The sequence below is a fragment of the Chrysemys picta genome, chromosome 24 (assembly GCF_011386835.1).
Source record: "Chrysemys picta bellii isolate R12L10 chromosome 24, ASM1138683v2, whole genome shotgun sequence".
NCBI lineage: Eukaryota > Metazoa > Chordata > Testudines > Emydidae > Chrysemys > Chrysemys picta.
This window is the reverse complement of record NC_088814.1, coordinates 843,238-865,823: the sequence shown is the minus strand read 5'-3', so window position 1 is coordinate 865,823 and position 22,586 is coordinate 843,238. Positions and strand designations below refer to the sequence as shown.

The window sequence follows — 22,586 nt, the reverse complement described above, 5'->3', positions numbered from 1 at the left end:
TCGTTGTAGCCTTTGTGCAATTCTCTGCCTTACTCCCCAACTTTCAGCCCTTTCCCCTAGTGACACCCACACGCCCAGGAGTAACCAGAGGGAAATTCTGAAATGAGGGATATTGATTCCTGGGGATGAGGGTACAGGCAGTTTGCTCCAGATTTCTGGCTCTGTCAATAGTTTTTGGCTGGGGTGGCTCAGGATCAAAGATCATTGCATATGTCATAAAAGAGTTAAGGCTGGCAGGGTATAAGAAGCAGCAGGCTTCACAAAGCTGTCAGTGCAAACAACGGGATCCAAAGAGACACAACCAGGAGCCATAATGGACCTGCTTCACAGTGCTGGGGTGCAGGTGGTGCAGTACCTGCAGGAGAACTACCAGGGCTTCCAGGACTGGTTCCTCTTCATCTCCTTCGCTGCCGACCTTAAAACCACCTTCTTCATCTTCTTCCCCATCTGGTTCCACCTCTGCAAGGCGGTGGGCGTCAAGCTGATCTGGGTGGCCGTGATCGGGGACTGGCTCAACCTGGTCTTTAAGTGGTGAGTGCGGATTCTGAGAAGCAGCTGTGGAGTGCTGCAGTTTGGGGCTGTTTCCAACCCCTCCCAGGGTCTGAAGTAGCCTCTCTGAGAGGAAGGCTGGGTTTGGGATTGAGGAACAGGGTTGGGAGTCAAGACACTTGGGCTCTGCCACTGACTAGCTCTGTGACTCTGAGCAAGTCACTTTACCGCTGGTAAAGCAGAGGCCGGTGCTGAATTAATAAGTGAGCTGAAAAGGCAAGAAGAGTAAATCATGATAGTTATGGAGCCAGCGCTTTGCCCCCACAGAGTCCTCCCGACAGCCCTCAGCGTAGGGCAGCCAGGGCTCCACCGCCCCCGGGAATCCGCGCTGCAGGGTACGTGACATGCCCCAGGCCCCGCACTGCCATTGTCACTTTCTCCTTTCACTACAGGATCCTCTTTGGGCAGAGACCCTACTGGTGGGTCCATGAGACCGGTTACTATGGCAACGCCTCCACCCCTGTGATCCAGCAGTTCCCTCTCACCTGTGAGACCGGCCCAGGTGAGGTTCCCGCTATTAAACCCCTCAGATTCACTGCAACTTCCTCCCTGGCTTCTCTCCCTTCTAACTGATCGGGACTGGGTCTTCTCCACAGGAAGCCCCTCAGGCCACGCCATGGGTTCTGCTGGAGTCTACTACGTCATGGTGACGGCCCTGCTGCCCTGCGTCCAGGGCACCCAGCACAGATCCTGTGCAGCCAGGTGAGCAGGGCCTTGTGGCCTGAGGGCCTTCTCGTGGCCCGTGGCTTGGGCCTGGCTCTGTGTTAGTCAGAACAGGACAGGTTTTTACTGCCCATGACTTGATACCTATAACAGGGTGACTGTCCCCTTAAGGGGAATAGGGGTCAGTCTGCTCCATAGTGTGTCCCTTTAGGGTTCCTGGGACTTTGGGAGCAGAGGAGGACAAAGGGAAGGGCATCAGCAGGTGTTGGGACTTGGGAGAAAGGGAGATGGTTCGTCCTGGAGGAACAGTCAGTGCTTGGGGGAAACCCAGGCTATTGTTTCTTTATGAGCCCAGGACCAGAGCCTGGTAGCGAGGATGGGACGGGTCCCTTCTCCCAGCCAGCTGGGAGGAGCCCTGGGAAGGAGGGTGCTGCCTCCTCCCTCATCACAGGGGAGACACCAGCAAGGTGAGGAGCCTGCCTGCTGCCGTCTCCCAGCCCAGGGGTGAAAGGACTAAGTGCAGAGGGGCCAGCTGGGGGAAGCAGCTTGAAGGCGGTAACTAGCCCGGATCAGCCCAGCTCTGAAGAGGAGGCGGTGGGAGGCCTGAGGGGGCAGGAGGGCTGGACTCGCAGGCCTAAAGAAAAGCTTAGCACTTTCGGAGAGAGGTAAGAAATCAGGCTGCACAACAGGGGCTCTTGCGCTCACTCCTGGGGTCTGGGTGTCAGTACGGAGAACCCAGAGGGAGCCGAGCTGGCGGGGCCATCCCAGGCCACAAGGGGGGTGCTCTGCAGGGGCCCCCACCCACAATCCGTTTGGGTGAGTGGGCCGAGTGAGCCGGTTCCACCTGCTGCTGCCGCCCTGGGGAGGGGATCGTTTCACCCTGCTGAGGAGGGTCCCACGGGTGACAAGGCAAAATGGAGGATGACTAATGGAATTGTGGGTAAATGCCCCCCCTTCCCGGTCAGCATGAATTCCTGCCCCGTGTTATGTCTGGGCCCGGGAGATACATGAGAAGTGGGACGTGCGAAGCCCCCAAGAGCTGGAGCGAAAGGAAATATCCTGGGGCTTTTTGCACCCGGATCAGCGGCGCCCATTGCTGCATCACACCGAGTTACTGCCCAGCAACTGGCATCAGCATCTGTGGGATCTGAGCCAAGCCCAGCACAGGGGAGGGGACTCTCAGCTGGCAGCAGATCTGCGTGGGTCCAATCAGCCAGCCCCGGGCAAAGCCCCTTTCGCTTGAGCGCTGCAGCTGGCAGGAGGCACCAGGCATGGGAAAGGCCTTCGCTCGCTGGTTCGGTTGCCCTAACATCTGGCCAGGGGTGCTGGAACAGTTTGTATAGTGGGGGGGCTGAGAGCCATTTCCCCAAACTACTTACCCTGGATATAACGGAAGGAAACCCTTTCAAGCCAGGGGGTGCTGCCACACCCCAGTCCCCGCAGTCCCAGCTCCTATGTCTGGGCCTCGTGGCAGACACATGTAGGCCATAGACTTGGTCTCATTGTCTAGCTAGCGAGACGGGCACTTGTGCTGGCGCGGTTGCTCCTGCGTGGTAGCTAGAGAGGAGCCAGTCAGCCAGCGCGCAGGCTCCCGTCATTCACAGGCCGCTTGTGGCTTTATTAAAGTGCTTTTGCCCTGTGCGCCCACGACCTTCCTGGCTGGCTGTCTCTTTGCAGGTGCCTCCGCGGCCTCCTGTGGCTTGCGTTCTGGGCCGTGCAGGTCTGCGTCTGCTTGTCCCGAGTCTTCCTAGCTGCTCACTTCCCCCATCAGGTGATCGCAGGGGTCATCTCAGGTGAGTGTCAAGGCTGCCTCCCCCGTCACAGCACCCGCCAGCTCTCCAGGGCCCAGTGACCAGAGAGGCGATCTGAGCCCTAGATAGCCTTGCTCCTGCTTGGAGGAGACGTACCTCCTCAGCTCTGGGAGCACCATGTACTCAAAATACGATGGCAAAGTGATCGTCTTTCCCCAGGTACCCACGTCGGCAGTGTGGAGAAGCAAACCCATGGCCTAGTGGGCTCGGCCTCCCCTTGCACGGCTAATGCCATCAGTCAGTGCTGACATGATGTCACTGCTTTGCATGGTGCTTTAGAGAGCGAGCGAGCGAGCGCACGCCAGGGTCACATGCTAACCAGCAGGCGCCTGGTGCCCAGTGCACTGGAGGGAGGGTCCCAGTTCTCTGCACACCCCATTGTTAGTAGTCACTTTGGGTGACCTGGGGCTGTCACTACATGTGCCTAGCACCTGGTACCGGGAGCTGGTTCCTGCTCCTTCCCCAAGGCCTCTCTACACCGAGCCCACCCAGTACATTTTGCAGCTAGGCCTGTTTGCTGCTCAGTGAGGGTACGTCCACACTACAGTGAGACACCTGTGGCTGGCCCGGGACAGCTGACTCCGGTTCGTGGGGCTCGGGCTAAGGGGCTGTTTAGTTGCAGTGTAGACGTTTGGGCTCCAGCTGCAGTCTGAGCTCTGGGATCCTCGCACCACGCAGGACCCTAGAACATGGGCCCCAGCCCCGGCCCAAACGTCTATACACTACACGACACTAACTGCAGTGTAGACGTACCTACAGAGACTGTTCTGCCCCTAGGGATGGTAGTAGCAGAAGCATTTGACCACATCCACTCCATCTACAACGCCAGTCTCCGGCGGTACCTGGGCACCACCCTCTTCCTGTTCAGCTTCGCCCTGGGGTTCTACCTGCTGCTGAAGGCTCTCGGTGTTGACCTGCTGTGGACCATGGAGAAAGCCAAGAGGTGGTGTGACCGGCCGGAGTGGGTCCACATTGAAACCACCCCCTTCGCCGGCCTCCTCAGAAACCTGGGCATCCTGTTTGGGCTGGGGCTGGCCCTCAACTCCCAGATGTACCTGGAGAGCTGCAAAGGGAAGATGGGCCAGCAGCTGCCCTTCCGCCTGAGCTGTATCGCGGCCTCGCTCCTCGTCCTGCACCTCTTCGACTCCTTCGACCTCCCCACAGACCGAGAGCTACTGTTCTACGTCCTGTCCTTCTGCAAGAGCGCCGCTGCCCACCTATGTGCGGTGGCACTCATCCCCTACTGCATTGCCCAGGTGCTCAGGAGGGGTGACAAGAAGATCCTGTAGCTGACCTGCAAACTTGCGTCGTAGCTGCCAAGCCAGGCTGCTCTTCGGGGCAGGGGAATGTGCTCTGCAGGGCTCCCCCTTCCCTTTCCCACTGCAGTAACAGGTCTCCCGGCACCACAGACCTCACAGCTCTGGGTTACGTGATCGGCTCAGTGCCGTGAAGTTGAAGGGGAAGTTCACTGTCTCCTGTGTGGGAAAGGAAGTGAGTGACTATCACACACCTCAGTGCTGCACAGGGTGAAATGTAATGGGGTCCTCGTTCGGCCACAGCCCCTGGCCCAGCCCATGGTAACCTCTGCTCTAGGCAGTGTGAGTAGATAACGGGGCGGTCAGGAACGCTGTCCCAGCCGAGGGTATAGCCACAGCTGAGGGGGAGATGTCCCACACAGAATTCGGCTCTCGGCCACCTTGTCAGCCTCTTACACTACAACGTACCAAACGCTCTCCAGAGCGGGGAACAGTCGGCACCTACCCATCTTATGGCTCAGTCCCCTCTGGGCTAATGCGTTTGGCTATGGCCACACTGAACAGCAGTGCTGTCAATCAACTCGGCCCCAGCAGAGCAGGGATGGCGTGTCCATGGGCTCCCAGCGCGGGAAAGCTGTGCTGAGGTTGCAAGGAGTGCCGTAGGCGTGGGTGTGTCTGCGTGTTACCAGGCTGTTACAGCTGGGCGGCACCCATGGGCCCCAGGCCGAGGGACAGGCGCTAGCTGTGAAATGCCTTTGGCAATAAAATTAGTAAATTCCACTCAGCCTTTCCCACCCTCAGGCCATCTTACTGATGGGGCAACCTCTGCTCATTGCCCCTGTGGGCCCTCCAGAGATACAGGGACCCAGAGCTCTCCAAGAGAGCGTCACACAAAGGGCCAGACCATCTAGCCCCATGTCCTGTCTCTGACGGGGCCGAAGCCGGATGCTGCGGGGGAATGAACAGACCAGGGCAGTTATCCAGTCCCTGTCTGGCTGAGGGGAGCATTCTAGAACAGTGGTTCTCAACCAGGGGCGCACACATCCTGGGGGTACACAGAGCTCTTCCGGGGGAACATCAACTCATCTAGAGATTTGCCTAATTTTACAACAGGCTACATAACAAGCACTAGCAAAGTCAGTACACACTAAAATTTCCTACGACGACTTATTTATACTGCTCTATAGACTATACACTGACATGTACGTGCACTCTTCATATTCCACTTGATTTATTATATATGGGAAACATGAGGAAGTCAGCCATTGTTCAGTACTCGTGTGCTGTGACACTTTTGTGTTTTGATGTCTGATTTTGTAAGCAAGTCGTTTTTAAGTGAGGTGGAACTTTGGGGTACACCAGACAAATCAGACTCCTGGAAGGGGTACAGGGCTCTGGAAAGGTTGAGAACCACTGGTCTAGAAGGCAGGAAGTGAGGGGCAGCAGCAGGGCCATGGCTGTGGGAGGAGCAGCCTCAGGCCCCTATTCTGCACTTGGGAGTTCTGTCGAGGTGAATGCTGGCGTAGCTGCACAACACAGAGCCCTGCTGTAGGGGGTTGTCGCAGTGTGTGCCCCGGCCCGGCCCGGCTTTCCCCGTTCCAGGCATCCTCCTAGTGACTGACACCAAGCATGAACAAGGCCAAAGTTCAGCTTCTCCGCTTGCAGAGCTCAGGTTTCCATTTCAGGCCCAGAGCAATGGTGGTCTGTCTCCCGCTTCCTACCATGGGCCCAATACAGCGCACCTGGTGTCCTACCGATCGCTCTGTGCAGGGGCAGGGCCTTGACCGGGGAGAGCGAGAAACCACTCCATTCTGGCCACGCTCCCTGGCACGGGGAAGATCTCTGCGCCCGTGGCTCAGATCAGGAGTCAGGGCCGATGCCTGGAATTAGCTATGTGTTCAGTGGCAGGGGAAGTTCCAGCAGCAAGATATGTATGGGGTGGGGAGGTTGACTTAAGGCATTTGGGTTTGAAAGCTGAATGTCCATTCCAGGAGCTGCTTGCCTGCATGCAGTGTGGCCAGATAGCCTGGGTATTTGACCACGCTGACAGATCCCATAGATCTTGGTTCTCATTAGCTTTATGCTCACACAAGGCTTCAGGCTTCCATCACCACCCTCCCTCCCTCCAGCCCCATCACCACAGACCAAGCATAGGACAAAAACCCCATACTGCGGGGGACAGGGACACAAATCCATGCAGGAAATCGGAACTGGCACAGGATTCAGCCTCATGCATGAACAGCCTCAGAGTGGCTCCTGACCGGTTATCAGTAACTTTCACTAATCAGAGCGAGGTGCGTAGAGCGTGCACAGAACAGCAAGAACAGGAGGGAGCACCGCTCATTTCCTGCCCACAAGCGAGGGATGCTGGAGAGCCGTGAGCCCCCACCACTCCCCTGGGAGCAGTTGGGTATCTCTCAGACATGAGATTCCAGCTGCAATTTTCCTAAGTGTGTTAGAAACCCAGATCCCACTCACTGCCAGGCCCAGCCCTAATTCTTGCTACCTCTGCTGTGCAATGCAGTGAGTAATCCCAGCCTTCAGAATCGTAACAAACCCACCTGGCTGGTTTGCTAGCAGCGCCGATGTCACACAACAGGCTGAAATTTGGTCTCTGCTGAGACGTTACCTGCATTGCTGTGACCAGGAATTAGAAATGTAGGCTGCTGTTGGAGAGACACTGCGTCACTGCAGGCGCATAAATAAAGATGAAACTCAAGGCCAGCAGGAGGGATGCAGACTCCTTCTGTGCAGAGATGTCCCCAAGACCTAGCTGCCAGATTAACACTCCAAATGCCGGTATTCTCCAATCTGCCTGCCAGCTGAACAGATCCTTAGACTACATGTACCTGAAGTGAGCAAAGGGTTACATGTCCTTTGTGAATCCAAGGGATCACCGAGCGGCTAGTGACCACCCTGGCAGAAGCACGAGCGCTGCAATCCCTGTTTGTCTGTATGGTGCAAGATGTTGCTTCATCGTTTCAAGGTAATGCCAGGCCACATTTTGACAAACACTTGCGTCAGGTTTGTAACTGGGTCAGCGCCAGGTTGGCAGAGGTGGCTGCTGAGTTCAGAGGTCAGTGATAACATGTGCAGCCAGGCCGGACCCCACGCTGTGTGTTAACCAGCACAGTCCAGCAGCACCAGCATAAACAGGTTAAACCCTCCAGCACCTGCAGTGGCTTCAGAGCATCAGCAAAGAATGGAGGCCGGCATGAATGTCCTGCACGAGGCAGGGATCCAGGCGATCGCTTCCTCCAGAACTCCCAGGACTGGTTCCTCTTGACTGCCAATATCACCCTTCTTCACCCACTTCCCCATCTGGTCCCAGCTCTGCGAGGCAGGGTGACAGAGACCAGCATGAGCCAGTCTCACCTTTGATTCCTGCCATAACATTGCATCCCCCTCACCCCCCGAGGTTTCCTGTTGCCCTGGTTAAAGTGAAAACTGCTTGGCCAACATGAATGATGATGCAACATCCTACATCTATCACTCGGGCTCCTGCAGGCGTGTCCCTCATCTGGAGGGCAGCGCATACAGGATCCTGACTAGGGACTCCTGTGAGCTACCTCGGCGTTTTTCTCTGTAACGGTTAGCAATTGTCAGAGCCCAGGCCCCTACTGGGATTAACTTCCCTCTTCCCATATTCTGTCCCGAGTACAGGTAAAGGGGTGTTTGTACTGGTCCCAGTAACCCGGAATAAACCCGCTCACGCTGCAGTCACCGCCTGTTGCTTTTCAAGGGTGGTACTGGCCACCAATGGCAAAGGAGGCAAAAGCCAAGGATCATGGCTTACAGCACAATGTTCCCTGGGTTTGCTGGAGGCTGGACCATGAGGGATGGCAAAGGAGCTCTGCCTGGCAGCGTGGTCCCCAGCCCTGGCCCAAGAATGTCAGCGCCAGGAAGCGTCCAGTTAACGAAGCTAGTTGTACCGTTTATCTGGGGAAAGTTTGCAACATCATGGCCAGGCCAGTGAGAAACAGAGGGCGTCAGCCCCCTGCCCAAATACACCGGACACTCCCTGCTCCTCTCCCCACCCAACCTCCCTGGCATATCCCGGAGCCACAGGACCCGGTTTGAGGTCAGAGCTTGGTCGTCAGGGCTCTGCGCGTGCACACATCATTCTCGTAACACAACTTTTATTCGTCTAGAGGGAGTCAGCAAGTGACCCTGTCGTCCCAGGTCACTGAGCAGCAGATGGGGGAATCCTCTGGCGAGGGCTGGTCCTTACTCCTCCAGGGTCTGGTGGCCAATGAAGTCCTGGAGCAGGGCCTGCACCTCTGCTCGCCTGCTCATCCTGGTCGCCTTGCCTTGGAAGCGGTCCCGTTTCCCGGCTCCTTTGCCTTCCAGCAATTCCGCCACTCTAAAGGGACAGATCCACATGCTGAAACCAGGAGGGCTGGGTGTGCTCTCTTTCACAGCCCCAAACTGGGTGTGCCTGGGGGGCAGAGGAGGGAAATGGCCCAGCTGCCCTGCCTCAGATATTGAGCCAGATGCCAGTGAAATCAATTATCTGATTAAAGCAGCCAGAACTTCATTTCCCTTCATTAATAATAATTGTAGCGTAGCAGGTGTGTATCAGGGCAGCCTGCTCCTTTAAGGACCAAAGGCCTGGTGCCAGGCAGCCCAGCTGGCTAATCAGAGGACAGGTGGTGGCTATAAGGAGCTGCAAGAACTGGGCGGGCCGGGGGGAAGAGCTGACAGACTGCAGAAGCAGCAGGATGTTGCTGGAGAAGGAATGCTCCAGGTGCGATGCCCCGGCTGGGTAGAAATCTCCAGCTAGAAGTTTTATTTTCCTTTTGTGAGTTTGCTGGGTGTTTGGACAATAACTAGGCTGGAGGCTGACTTGACAGCGCTGATAGTCCCCACGCTGGTCAGGAAGGTTGCCGGACTACAGGGGGTCACAGAACAGTTTACCTGGGGCCTAATTTTTCAACCACTTCACTGGGCCCAGCCAGAAGGAAGAGCCCAGCTGCCTTCTCGTCTCCCACGGTCAGGAAGAGCAGGGTGTCCTGTGAAGAGAGATGGATCCTACTGCAGAACATCTCTGCATCCCCCCCTTCGATCAGTGAGACTTGGGAGTCCCAGATGTGAGTAAGAACACCCCTCCTCTTTGCTGTGAACAGGTTGCTGGGGGGGAGACTGTTTGGAGCACTACCTACCTTGGCGGGGGGTCGGAAATGGGCTACTGTCCAGGTCACAAGCCCCACACGGTCCTGGGAGGCAGTGACTGGTGTCTGGTGACCCCTGTGTTAAATGAGCTGGGGGGAGACCCGTGTCTGGAGCACAAGGACCTTTCCCACGTTTGGCTCTAACTGGCCCATTGATCAACAGGAAGGGCACACCTCCCTGGGACAGGCGGGGCCCCTCCAGATCACAGCTGGGGGGCACCGATGTGGTAACAGTTTGGGCTGCAACATTCTGGGGAGAACGAGGCCTTTGTTTTCTGGCCAGTGTATTGTGAGGGCTGGTCAAGGGTGGGGAGAGGCTACATAGGCCTTAGAGGAGGCCAAAGGGCCAACAAGGGGCGAGGACAAGCCAGAGAGCGCTCACCTCTGTCCCGATCTCATTGGCGATGATATTCATGAACTCAGAGTCACCGTCTTTCCTGTAAAGGGTAAAAGGTATTTCAGAGATGCCCCGGCCTAGAGAATCCAGACATACCTCTGGTGGTGAAGGCCTTCTGGCCTAAACTCTATGACGGAGCCGGAAACCAAACACCCCACACAGACCAGACATTGTGCTGGCTTGGCTTTTGGTTGATTTTTAGAGTCAAATTTCCCACCAGCTTCTTATCAACCACTGTCAGGGAACTGGAAGCCAGACCCGAGGTGAGCGTGCTTTGTGCCGAGGGTCAGGGCTGTGGCCTCTCATCATTAGGACAGCGATTAGCAATTTATACAGAAAAATCCTTTCTATGTTTCCCACCCACAAATGATGAATTATTAGTGTTTACTCTGTAACCAATGGAGTGCTGCCATTTTTTTGACAATACCACCAGCAGGGAGGGATAAGCAAACAAATGTACTGCTCGGCTCTAAAACCAGCAGCGTTCAACAGCCAAAATACAAACATGTTAGACTTTAATTACGAGCCTTTCCAGCAGGCCCAGACAGTTGGTTTAATATTCCGTTTCCTTAGTTTATGTTCCCCCTTAAAGAATGGACGTCTGTTATAAACAGCCCTGAATGCACGGCAGAGGGAGGCAGCTGCCATGGGACATTGTCAGCTTGTGTTATACAGGAATTCAGACTACAGTGCTCCCTTCTGGTCTTAGAATCTGCCAGTTAGACGCTGCAGCACCCGAGCCCCTTCCCCGCATCTGGGCCTTACCTGTGTAACACAAACACTCGGCCTCGGACCGGATTGCTTTTGAAGTTCTGTGCTGTCAAAACGGCGAGGTCTCTAAGCAAGTTCAAGTTGTTCTGCAAGGAAAGCAAACCCCATGTTGCAGACCCTGGAGTCAGCGCGAGAACACAGGGATGGGGTGGAGTGGAGTCGGGGATGGAGTTTCCTGAGACAGGTGGAGTCACAATTTTCACCGCTTCCAGGGTCAACACAAGGGAGATTCTAAAATTTAATTCTCGTGAAATAAGATTATTCAGAACACTGTTGCTGTTACCAAAGCTCAGACCCTCGATGGAGTGACCTCTGGGCCACAGCCGTACCTTCTGAAGCAGCTTCACAGAATTCTGCAGCCTCTTCACAGCCTCCACGTGCTCCTCTGCTCCATTTCTGGAAAAAAACAAGGCAGAGTTTGGGCTGTCAAGGCGCTGGACAGAGAGGGCTCCACCAATGAAGCTGCAGCAGACAACATAACACCAGAGCCAGGGGCTAGAAATGCCCTCTTTAGGGTCACATGCTGTTCCTCTCTGGACGAGGAGAAGCAAGGAAAGGGGAAACTGGGAAAGGACATTACTTAAGCAGCAAGGTTAGTGCCTTCTCGGTGCCGTGACTTCGCTCGACAGACTTCAGTACTCGATTTCCTGCCAGGAAGACCAAGTTGGTTTTGTTCTTTTTTCCCTTTTCTGTGCCAAGGAGCTTAATAACCTTAAACGAGAAACAAACACCCTGATCAGAGAGGTACAATGGTGTGTTACACACAGCTAAAGGTCCATTAGACCATGTGTCATTGTGAATGTCGACTTTCTATCATCAGAATTAAACCCACTGAAATCAGCCTTCAAATATAGCCAAAAAATAGATGAGACACTTTCATTAGCCATGTGCCATTATGCATTAGCCATGTGCCATGCTGTCTAACGGGCCTGGACCTGGTGTGTCAACAAGCCTTCTATACCCTAATATCCCACCCCACAGCGCACCAGGCATGCCAACAGGCAGGGAAGGGTCATTTGTCTTATCAAGCTGACTGTAAGGACATTGAAACCCAGAGGCAGCTCTGGAATTAAATTTTCATCTAATTCTGCATGAAGAACACCGGGGATTGTTCACTGGTGGCAAACCCTCACTAATGCAGTGGTGTGGGGGGATGTGAGTGGACAACGGTAACCACAGGGTGCAGGGCTGTGTCCCACCACTCTCACTCTGGCTTGTGATTGGGGTTCTCTGTCCAACAGGGACAATCTGCAGAGGGACTGCAAGTCCTGCGGATCCAGGGACTCCTACTGTACCAGCTGATCTACAGGACGGTGCCTGAGTACTGAAGGCGCTGAAGCAGTGCGGTCTTTACCTGCAGGTCACTTAAGTTGGAGACATGAGTCCCGCAGCACATGTTGTCGTCTATGCCCTCGATGCTTATGATGCGCACTGGCCCTGTGTGGTTATCTGGCAAACCACGGCTTCTCACCTAGCAAGAGATCCAGAAAGATGAGCATTGCAACTCACGTCCCTGGGACTAAAAGGAGACTGGGTGGCATATTCCCCTCTACCCCACATGGCTCTGGAATGAATTTTGCCAGCGTCCTCCATTGCTACTCACCGTCTCGATCTCTGGGTCGTCCTCAGAGTGCTCCCTCACCACCACAGGAATACGGGCCCGGATTTTCTCATTCACGTTCTCCTCTAGGGCCACCACCTGTTCTGCTGTCACAGAGGGCGTGTCCAGCTCGATGACAGTGCGCTGATGGCCTAGCTCCCTGCAAGGACCACAAACATCAGACACACCTGCCAATACAACAGAGGACACAAGCTCAAAAGTCGCTCTGTGCAACACTGGGCATGGTGCAGGAGGAAGCACCTTGGAATTCTGTTACTGGAGCAAAGCACATGTGTGCACGCTCTCTCTCTCTCTCTCGCTCTCTCTGTGTATATTGTTTACATCACACCAGATGTGTGCTTGTGTTTCGGAGAGAAGGGAACAGAGAGGCACAGCAATGCTCCACACAGCTTCTCTCCAGTGCAGTCACTTCTCCCATGCCTTCTGCAGCTGAGTGGAATGTCTCTGCATACCACGCTCCATGCATTTATCTACATTCATCCCTCAGGACCCAGCATTGTGGCACAAGCCAAACAAGGTTTAAGGACAGAGTTAAAAGGAACACTTTTCCTGCTCACCATGAAGTTGTTTTGAATCCAAACATCAGATCTGCAAGGGCCGTGATGAGATGCTGCCCTGGAAGCGAAGTGCAAGCAATGGCTGTGAGGTTTTAGTTTATTTTTACTAGTGCTAGGCACGCACGCATGCACACACACAGAACGACTCCCCCAGCCATCCCTGGGAACGAAAGTATGTGACTGCCTGTTGAGAGGAGTTCAAATCAGACAGCAACAGAGGGTCCTGTGGCACCTTTAAGACTAACAGAAATCAGACAGCATCTCTCTGCTCCAAGTCTTCTAAAATTATTTGTTTATAACCCACGACAGCACCTGCAAGGATAGCACTTACCTTCTCAAGAGTTCCAGAAATGCCCCAGAGAACCCAGCAACTCAGCCCCCCCAATAGAGAAAACTAAGTGGTCACTAGCCACATCACCTACGGAAGGAGTCACTGATATCCCTGATCCCCCTCCAGACTTCTCAATCCAGGCCTGGAGCCCCCTCCTGCACCCCAAACCCTTCAGCCCCACCTGAGAGCCCACACCCCCAGCCGGAGCGCTCACCTTCCCTCCCCGTGTGCCCTGAGCTGTCTCCCACCCTCTGAACCCTTCGGTCCCACCCTGAGCCCTCTCCTGCACCCCAAACCCCTCATCTCCAGCCCCACCCCGGAGCCCTCCCCCCTCCCGCACCCCAACCCCCTGGGCCAGCCAAGTGAGTGAGGATGGGGACAGAGGTAGGGGGATGGAGTGAGTGGGGGCGGGGCAGGGGTGTTTGGTTTGGGGGGAGTACAAAGTTGGCACCCCAGGAACCATATTCTCTGGGGGCCAAAGCGGGTCACCTGAGTGCTGCTGCATGTGGTCAAACCGCCTGTCCCAGTCCACCGTCAGCAGCACCTCGCGGCCCGGCTCCAGCGGCGTCTGCACGAAGTGGACAGCGGCCGGGCCCTGCCGGGTCACGCGGAGCACGGGGATGTCCTCGATGAGTCCCCGGTCGTCGGGCTGCAGGGAGGAGCGTCCGGTCAGCCGCCGGTCAGCAGCTGCCCCCCCCCCGGTGCCGGACCGGACCGGACCGGACCGGCCCCGCCCCCACGAGCCCGTACCTGGCCCCCGCCCTCGGGGAAGAGAATCGTGTCCTCCAGCACCACGTGGAAGCCCCGCAGCGGCTCCTTCGCGCCGCCCTCGGCCGGCAGCTCCGCGGGGCGGCACGACGCGACCCTGGTGGTGAACTGCAAAACGGGGGGCGTCACGCGGGGCCCGGCACGCGCGTGTCACGCGTGGGAGCCCCGCGCGCCCCCGCCCCCGTCCCGCCCCGACCCCGCCCCGCGGCTCCCGCACCTGCCGGGCCCAGCTGTCCCGCTGGCACTGGAACACCATCACGGCAGCCGGCGCCGCGAGGGGACAGACAGCTGGCGGAAGGGGACGGCGATAGGGAGAGGACACACGGCCGGCGAACGCGAGCTGCGGGCGGAGACGGCGAGCGGGAGGGGACACACGACCCGTGAACGCGAGCTGCGGACGGAGACGGCGAGCGGGAGGGGACAGACGACCGGCGGACGGGGACAGAGGGGGCGGGGGGATGACGCCATGGGCCTGCCTACACCCCCCCCCCCCCAGGGTCCATGGGCTTTCCCCTGGAGCTCACCCCCCCGGGACCCACGGGTGTCCCCCTGTGACCCACGTGTCCCCCGGGACCCACGGCCCGTCCTATGGGTCTGGGTTTGTGGGGGTCGGCGAGCCCCCCCACACCTGGGCGGGATGAACCTGCCCCACCCCGGGCATCAGCCTGGCCTGGGGAGCTGCCCTGTGGGCGGGGGTGTCTCAGCGTCTCCCCTGGACCCTGCAAGCGCCAGGCCCGTAGCCGCCCCCAGAGGCGAGTGCCCCGGCTGCCCTCTGGCCTGGGCGCGGTAACATCTCGGGCACCAGTGGCCCTTGGAAAACCGGGCCCCAGTGTGGCAGGAAAACCCAAGCACAGGAACAGCGGCCAGCGTGGCAGGTTTATCCTTTATTAACAGGCTTTCTCCCCACTTTGCTCCCCACCAGTGCCTGGGAGAGACGGACGAGTGGAGAAGGGTGTCGGCAGCAAGAGGAGCAAGCGGCAGGTGCCGAGCAGGGAAGACGGCTAGATCTGGGCGGCGTGGCTGAGTACCATCAGCACAGACCCAGAGGCGGTGCCCGGGGAGGAGAGAAGTGACTCGGGCTGGTTCGTGGCAGTATAAGTGGCAATAACGGGGTGAAATGAGACACAGGAACCCGGTGTCTGGCTGTGGAATAGTCTCCTAATGGAAGCGGCGGCAGTTCCAGGGCTTGGCATGTTTGAAACTAGACTGCCCGATGCAACAGGAAACAGACCCACGCTGGGTCTGACTTCAAGGGCGGGCAAAACGGGCCCAGCAGGGCTTTTCCAGCTCCCGGGTCCGTGATTGTGGAATTCGGAGCCAAAGTTTGAAGCAGGCGAATCCCTGGCACATTTGAACCACAGTGGCACTTACACTGCTACCTCCCTCCCCAACTCGCTTCATCTCAGCAGCTGCTGTCATGTCTCTGTGGGGAAAAACAGGGCAGTCAGAAAATGCGCCCCTGGGTGGGGGCAGAGCAGGGAGTCAGGCCTCGAGAGGAGAGAAGGGGACAGGATGAGAGCAGGGGGAGGGTCAGGCCCCCAGGAGAGAATAGTGGGAAGGCGGGCAGCTATGTCACTCTCAGGTGATCCAGTGAATGCCAGAGCTGCACCCAGCAATCCTGGGCCAGGAAGACAATTGGAAGGGCAGAGAATAAGGGCTGCATGCAGCGCTCTCATCCCCGCCAGCCTCCCCTTAAGTCCTTTCAGATCCCAGAGGGCGCTAATCCTGGTCACTGTCAGCAGGTCGGGATGCACATCTCCCATCAGGTAACAGGGAGGCTCAGTTGCAGCCAGATAGTGCTTCAGGGGAGTTCTTACCACCAGGGTCTGTGCTTTCAAATGTCATCCTGGAAAAGAGACGGAAAGTCGGACAGTGAGGCTAGAAAGGACACGGAGTGTTTCCCTTAATGCTACATGTGACCACAGAATGGAGTGAAACAAGGACAGTCCATGGTACCAGACACCCTGGGACCCAGGCAAGTTAGAAATGCTCAAGACTTCCAGTTTTTCCAGGACCCTGAAATGTGTGTTGGGCCTAGAGTGTGGAAGGAAACCCTGAAAAACCAGCCTCGACCACATGCTGCTGGGCATAAGCTAATGGCCAAAGGGTCTGGAAGGAACCCTGCCTTGGTGAGCATAATGAGGGTTTTCAGCTTCAGGGATTGGCTACTGGCACAGGCCGGAGACCACATTAGACAGGCCAGTCATCTGTTCTAGTTGTGCAGGAGGTTTGATACTGAATTAGATGCACTCTTTGTTCCTCTGCACCCCAGGGTAGCAGCAGGCAGGATTCCTTGCTGGTTCCCTTCCTGCCCCTCCTGTGTTCTTAGATGTATTTTTCAGTGAACAGGGCAATGACCGTTATGCTGGGAGGTGTTCCCACAATTGCACAGGGCACGTCTCCACACTCAGAACACAGGCCGCTTAGCACAGTGGAAGTTGGCCTGGAAGAAGTTTGTCTTTAGTCCATGCTGAGACGAGGTTCCTCATTGGCTGGCAGAGATGGAGCAGCTGGGAGCCAGGCTTGGGAACTGGGAGAGCCAGAGGCAAAGAGCCTGGCTATGTAAAGAAACCCAGAACTTACTGTCTCAACAAGGCAGTGACCAACTGTACTTACATCAAGGTCGTCCATTGCAGGGGGTGTGCCTTTAACAGTGACCTTCTGCAGGAGCTGGACGGGAAACAGACAGTCATGGGAATAAAGAAAGGAACCCACAACAAAAGTGGTGGGGCTGGAGTGTCTTCTCCTCCCAGGCAGCGCCTTCCACCCCCCGAGATCCCAGCTCCCCTTGTGACGCAGACCCACAGTGGGGAGAGGGAGAAGCACGTGTGCTGTGCATGCTTGGCTCAGCTGGTTCATCCAAACCTTGCTCAGGTGGAAGTGACTTTGGCTGCAGGTTGTACCCCAAGGTTTCCACTGGATTTTAGCCCAGTGCCAGTGGCCGTCTTGGGACCTCCTCACTCCTGTTGAAGGCAGCTCCCACAATGGGGCTCTATGTAAGACAGACCCCCTGATATCATGGGGTAGGATCATTGATCAGGTGGATGGGGCATTAGAGTGGGATGCAAAAGACCCAGGCTCAGACCCTCGCTCAGTCAGACTCCCTGTGTGACCTTGGACAAGTCCCTTCCCTCAGGGCCTGTTCCCCCTCTGTACCATGGGGTTGATGCTTCCCTGTCTCTCAGAGGTACTGTGAGGCTAAATGCATTGACTAGGAGGTGCTCAGATACTCATGGGGGCCAGATAAGTACCTAGTGAGACCGAAATAGCAGGGTTTCTTCTCAATAGTTCTCCCAATATGGCTCTTGCTCCTCCCTGGCTGTCCTTTAAGATCCATGTCCTGCTATTGTCCATATCTCACCTCTCCAGTTTGGCCGAAGCCATGGTGCATTTCTGCTCCTAGCCAGGTGGTGGCGATACTGAGCCACACGCCGACAGCCACAGCTGAAATTTCTCTTCCCCAGTGGGTCTCAACCTATTTATCATTGTGGGCTGCATCTGTGGCCCACAATGTGTTACCTGGGCCGCAGGTTGAGAACCACAGTGTGCCCCCACAGACCCTTATGCCCAATTCCTCCCACCCAGAGACCCCTCCACAGAGTGGGGCCAGGGGTGGAGCCCTGGGCAGAGGGCCAGCCAGCCCTGGACCCCCGCCATGGTGTGCAGCCCGGCCCCCACAGGGTGGGCCGGCGGCCTTTAGCACACAGTTGGGCCACAGCAGTGTGCTAATTGGGACGTGGGTTGAGAACCGCTGCTCTAGCCATCCAGTCTGGAATCAACAGTGAGTTTTTAAGGCAAGCTGGGACATCACCAGGCAGTGCCTGGTGGAGATCAGTTGGTTTTGGGGACAGTCATTTCATCATAGTAAGTAGGTCTCACAATAGGGTTTACAAAGTGCAGCAGCACTTGCCTGTACTGGATAATTGACACTTTACTGAGCTAATGCTCGGACTTTCCTCCTGACCCAAGAACTGCACTGAGTAACAGGGATAACTGAGAAAGGCCCCTACAGCACCTTCGCCCCGAAGGTCTCGGCCCCAGTGGGCTCTGCATGGGGCCTCAAGTCACTGCTTGGGATCTTGTGACGCAGCTATCTCACTGCTCAGACCCAAATAGCAACGCAGTAACCTAAGACTTACCTCTGCATACTGCTCAGTCACGGCCTTTTCTGCCTCCTCATCCCCTTCCCAGTCTCGCCAGTTATCGAAGTCCACAAACAGCCAGACGGGCTATGAGCAAGCAGGAGGAACAGCATCGCAACAGATGGCAGCGCAGCGCTGAATGCAGCAAGCCGATGCCTTTGGGGGACGGGGGGACTGGCTGGGGGTGGGAGATGGACAACACCAGCAGGGGCGGGGGTTATGAGGCCTTCCACCTTTAGAGTACTGGTGCCACCCCAGCCTGAGTTCGAGGCTCTGTGGCCTTTCACTGCACGGCACTTATGGAGATTTGGCCCAGATCAGTAATGCCCAGCGGTCATTACCAGCCGATGGTTATTCAGCAGCCCTTGTTAGCCGTCCAGCACGGGGCTCTGTTGTCATGACCTGGATTGTGGTGGTGCTCAGGGTTCAGAGCTCCACTGTGCAGGGCGCTGCACACAGAACAGAGAGAAGGTCCCTGTCCCAAGGAGCTTAGGAGTCCAAGCTGCACGCCCCCCCCCTCCCCAGGGGTCTCACCCATCGGAGCTGAGCCAGGAGCAGTGAGTGGTGCTGGGCTGGTGTCCGTGGTACCTGCTCTATAGCCAGAGGATTTCAGTCTCTGGGAGCTGCTTACCTGGCACCTGGCACCAGCACTAACCAGGGCAATGCCAGAGTGAGCAGCAGACAGCGCTGTGCCAGCCCCTGGCAGTGCCCACACTGCATAGCATGGCACCCACAGGTGGGAGAAACTCTGAGCTTTTCACTGGGGAAAGACAACTCCAAAGAAAGGGGCCTTGGCTGCTCAGGCCCTGTGTTTACCTTGATGTTCTCCTTGGTGAGGCGCGGCCATGCCACCTTCTCCTTCCACTTCCTTATGAAGCAGTTGATGGAGCGGTCAGAGCGCTTCTGCTGCGAGTCCTGCCAAGGGACAGAACAAAGACACCTTGCCTGACATGGCTTCTGGGCACCTCTCTCCCTCTCAATAAGCCAAGATGCCCAGAATTAAAATGAACCCTTTCCCAAGCTCTGAGACACATGGGAAAGTCCCTGGAAACCAAGACTCAGCCTGCAGGAATCGAGGTGCAAATCTGGGCATGGGAGAGCTGGCTGTAAGAGGAGAATGCAGGAGAAGAGGGGGCTTTCCTGGGGATACCTGTGATGGCCTTGAACCATCTTCTCCATGCAGCCGGGCCTGCTGGGCATATCTGATTCATTTAGCTGGGCAAAGTCCCCTGGGTGCAGGCAGTGATGGCCACAACCCAAAACAAAGCACCGTTGGGGGCTGATGGGAAGGGCTGGGTAGGGCTGATGGCACAGCAGCACCAAGAGATGCCACCTAATTGCATCCCTTGGGTGCCCAGCCAGGTCTCCCAACCTCTGGGGACGGTGGGTGTCTGGGGTCATGCTCCTGGTAAGCTATGAGATCACATGACGTGACAGGACAGGATGGCCTTGGCCAGTGTGGAGGCAAATCACTCCCCCTCCCCACAAGCCCTTCCACGGGCTGTCATAAGCTCACGGTCCCTTTGGAGACATCGAGGCCTGTAGGAGTTGGGCTCTCATGCCTCACCGCACGGGGCGGCTGCTCACTTTGGCGTTCACCCTGGCGTACAGATTGATCTCGTTGTACATCTCCACGCCATCTGCATTTTTACAGCTGCCAAAACACAAACTCAGTTAGCTCAGAACTGGGCTTGGACCTCCTCCGTGACGATCTCTAAGAGGATCCTTCCTGCTGGCCCTGCCCAGTACAGCTCCCGGTTCAGGGCCATGCCACTGAGTGCCGGTTACCAGGGCCTGTAGTGGGGCTGGAAGCTCACCTGAACACCACCAGATGGTCTTCAATGTCGACTTTAACGTCTGTGCTGTCCTCCACGCAGAACTCCAGGAAGACGTACCAGGGGCGGTCGTACCACAGCGTTTTTGCAGGTTGCCTTGGCAAACAAGAGACCGTTCAGAAGGGATGAATTCCAGGGAGCAGAGTGAGAGTGGCGTTCCTGTGCCACCTTTCGTCTCCTGGCTCCCCACAGCAGCAGGTTGTGTGTAAGGCATTGTGTGGAGTTATCAGAGCAGCGTTAAGCTACCCTTGTTCCACCTGTCTGGGCCAGACGATTGGCATGTAGGAACAGGGAGAGGGCGAGACCCAGGGAAAGGGGGCAGGCGCCAGGCAGACAAGAAGCTGGCTGCAGATTGAGCAGACTTGTTGCTACACTTCCAAAAAGCATCATTTTATCTGGGCAGCGTCCCGGGAACTGGCCTCTCTCAGCACCTCAGTGACAGAGAATCCTGCAGCAGCATGTGCTCAGAGCGGGACCTCCCAGAGACACAAGGCTTTTGGGAGTGAAGCCTGCACGTGCAAGGCAAGGGACGGCCCTCACTAAGCACAATCGCTCACTGGAGCGCAGTCACAACCCCCAAGACCGCTGCCCTCGCCTCGGAAAGTGCCCAGGCAGGCCTAGATCTGAAAAGTCATCGCTGCCTGCCAGACAGATCCCCAGAGAGCCCCTGCCACTGCACCATGGGATCTGGGCCATGGGGAAAGCGGAGCTGCAGGGTCTGGGGAGCAGGATTTGTTTCATACTTAGTGAGCGGTGTCTGAAATAAATCAGAGCACGCTGACTGCACGGCTGAGCATCCCTCCACGTTTCACTGGGCCCGGCTGGCTGGCACCAGGTAACAGAGAATCGCACCGACTCAGAACAAATTCCTTCTGCGTCTCTAACTGCCAGTGACGTCCAGCCCCTAGGGAGACTTTGCTATTCTGGGGACAGATTCCGGGGGTTGCCCCACTGCCACGTGGTCTCATTCACCTGAGCAGACCCCTGCTTCAGAGCCACCTCTCTTCTTTGCCCCACAGACGGTTGCCGTCTGCAAGACCCGAAGGCTGCAGGGCCTGTAAACAGCCTGGGCTGAGGCTTGGGTGAGCAAATTCCCGTTTTCCCATGGCATTTGCCTCAGCATCTCAGCAGGGCAAGGCCAGGAGGCAAGACAGGCCGAGCAGGGCGCAGAATTCACCGTGGAGTCAGGTTACAGGAGCCCGGTACATCCCGCTGGCCCGGGGCCACCCAGGGTCTGACTGCACGGCAGACGTGGGCGAGCAGGTTGGCTAGTGCTCTCAAAATGGCTGAATAGACAGGCTTTGAGGTTGCACTTGGGTTCTGACGCTCACCCCCCTCCGGAGGCTTCAGAGCCTGAGCTCCTCCAGCCCCCAGTCGCAACCTAAAGAGTTGTCTACACAGCTATTTGGGGTGCGCAAGCCCAAGCCTGTCCCCAGGGCAGAGTGACAGAGAGCCGCCTTTCCCCCTGCGCGGTGGGGCATGGAGGGGCCCCGGACCAGCTGGGGGGTCTCCTAGCGAGTTCCTAGGGCTGGAATAGGTGGGTCTGTTTGCAGGTTCCAGTCAGACAGGAAAAGTCCCAGCTGAGGGTGTGAGTGTCCCAGTGACCCGAGTGGGGGCTGGTGGGTGCGGGGGGGTGACCCAAGTGGGTAGTCCAGGGGTTGTGTCCCAGTAGGGGGGAGGAGAGGGGAGGCAATGACCCAAATGGGAGATTGTGTGTGTGTGTGTGTGTGTGTGTGTGTCCCGAGTGGGGGCTGCTGGCCGGGGGGGGGGCAGTGACCCGAGTGAGGTCCCGGGGGTTGCGTCCCAGCGGGGGGGGGCAGTGACCCAAGTGGGGGCGGGTGGTGACCAAGTGGGAGCTCCAGGGGTCGTGTCCCAGCCGGGGTGTGTGTGACCCGAGTGGGGGTTGCCGGCCGGGGGGGAGCAGTGACCCGAGTGGGGTCCCGGGGGTCGCGTCCCAGCCGGGGTGTGTGTGACCCGAGTGGGGGCTGCCGGCCGGGGGGGGGGCAGTGACCCGAGTGGGGTCCCGGGGGTCGCGTCCCAGCCGGGGTGTGTGTGACCCGAGGGGGGGCTGCCGGCCGTGGGGGGCAGTGACCCGAGTGGGGTCCCGGGGGGGGCTGCCGGCCGTGGGGGGCAGTGACCCGAGTGGGGTCCCGGGGGCCGCGTGCCGCCCGCCCCACTCACCTCGCCATGGCCGGGCTCGCTCTGGAGGCGGCGCCGGCCGCCGCTATTTCGGGCTGCGGGCGGAGCTCGGGCCGCTGCAGCTGTCAGCGCCCGTCAGGGACACGCTGCGCCCGGCCCGAGCCCCGCGGGGACCCGGCTCCTTCCCAGCCCGGCGCCACCGAGCCCCCCAGCGACACCCTGCGCCGTGACAGGCTGAGATGGGGCTCAGGACTCCTGGGTTCTAGTCCCGCTGGGGGAGGGGGTATCTGGGGACTAGGGGCTAGGACTCCTGGGTTCATTTCTTGACGGTGCCACGGGCTTGCTCTGACCTTGGCCAAATCACTTTCCCCATGCCGTGCCTCAGTTTCCCCTTCTGTCGTGGGGATAACGGCCTCTATCCCGAAGGGTTGTGGATGACAGGGTCTGTAGAAGGGCAAGTTCCAGAAATTACTCCCGTGGGGCAGCTTGGGGGTGTGTAGGAGCCATTGGTGCTGGAGCTGCCACCACAGCCGGTCCACAGCCCCTCCTGCCTCCTCCCCACCAAGCCAAGGGAG

The 22,586-nt window shown here is 57.4% G+C and overlaps 2 protein-coding genes across 5 annotated transcripts; one reads left to right on the top strand and one right to left on the bottom strand.

Annotated features, from left to right (window-relative positions):
- The first annotated feature begins 241 nt into the window (after nt 1-241).
- LOC101953973 (glucose-6-phosphatase catalytic subunit 1-like) lies at nt 242-7,998 on the top strand. The gene is made up of 5 exons (XM_005310085.4): nt 242-531; nt 942-1,051; nt 1,146-1,251; nt 2,890-3,005; nt 3,801-7,998. Exons 1-5 carry the CDS (start codon nt 314-316, stop codon nt 4,310-4,312), a joined length of 1,062 nt encoding a protein of 353 aa, XP_005310142.1. The 5' UTR covers nt 242-313; the 3' UTR covers nt 4,313-7,998.
- A 403-nt stretch (nt 7,999-8,401) lies between these two features.
- Nucleotides 8,402-22,204, bottom strand: PTGES3L (prostaglandin E synthase 3 like). 4 transcript variants are annotated; one of them, XM_042844005.2, is made up of 17 exons: nt 22,054-22,189; nt 19,855-19,968; nt 19,625-19,691; nt 18,854-18,952; nt 18,035-18,124; nt 16,512-16,565; nt 13,878-14,003; nt 13,617-13,776; nt 12,797-12,854; nt 12,222-12,378; nt 11,973-12,089; nt 11,199-11,329; nt 10,948-11,014; nt 10,613-10,704; nt 9,833-9,887; nt 9,197-9,291; nt 8,402-8,642 (listed from the first exon to the last, which is right to left on the bottom strand). In XM_042844005.2, exons 1-17 carry the CDS (start codon nt 22,059-22,061, stop codon nt 8,507-8,509), a joined length of 1,626 nt encoding a protein of 541 aa, XP_042699939.2. In that variant the 5' UTR covers nt 22,062-22,189; the 3' UTR covers nt 8,402-8,506. The 4 variants fall into 4 exon arrangements, with proteins under 4 accessions (XP_042699939.2, XP_005310106.2, XP_005310108.2 ...); XM_005310049.5 differs by lacking the exons at nt 16,512-16,565; nt 18,035-18,124; nt 18,854-18,952; ... (1 more) ...; nt 19,855-19,968; nt 22,054-22,189 and adding an exon at nt 14,113-14,279; XM_005310051.4 differs by lacking the exons at nt 8,402-8,642; nt 9,197-9,291; nt 9,833-9,887; ... (6 more) ...; nt 13,617-13,776; nt 13,878-14,003 and adding exons at nt 14,767-15,318; nt 15,713-15,741 and having other exon boundaries at nt 22,054-22,202.
- Nucleotides 22,205-22,586: the final 382 nt, after the last annotated feature.

What these genes read in the sequence shown, in the direction of transcription:
- PTGES3L (XM_042844005.2), bottom strand. An exon ending in TCACCAAGGAGAACATCAAG is followed by an intron (nt 18,125 to 18,853) that starts GTAAACACAGGG and finishes GCTTGCTCATAG; the next exon opens with CCCGTCTGGCTGTTTGTGGA. An exon ending in ACGACCCAGAGATCGAGACG is followed by an intron (nt 12,090 to 12,221) that starts GTGAGTAGCAAT and finishes ATCTCTTGCTAG; the next exon opens with GTGAGAAGCCGTGGTTTGCC.
- LOC101953973 (XM_005310085.4), top strand. Translation starts at nt 314, where the DNA reads ATGGACCTGCTTCACAGTGCTGGGGTGCAGGTGGTGCAGTACCTGCAG. An exon ending in CACCTGTGAGACCGGCCCAG is followed by an intron (nt 1,052 to 1,145) that starts GTGAGGTTCCCG and finishes TCTTCTCCACAG; the next exon opens with GAAGCCCCTCAGGCCACGCC. An exon ending in CACAGATCCTGTGCAGCCAG is followed by an intron (nt 1,252 to 2,889) that starts GTGAGCAGGGCC and finishes GTCTCTTTGCAG; the next exon opens with GTGCCTCCGCGGCCTCCTGT.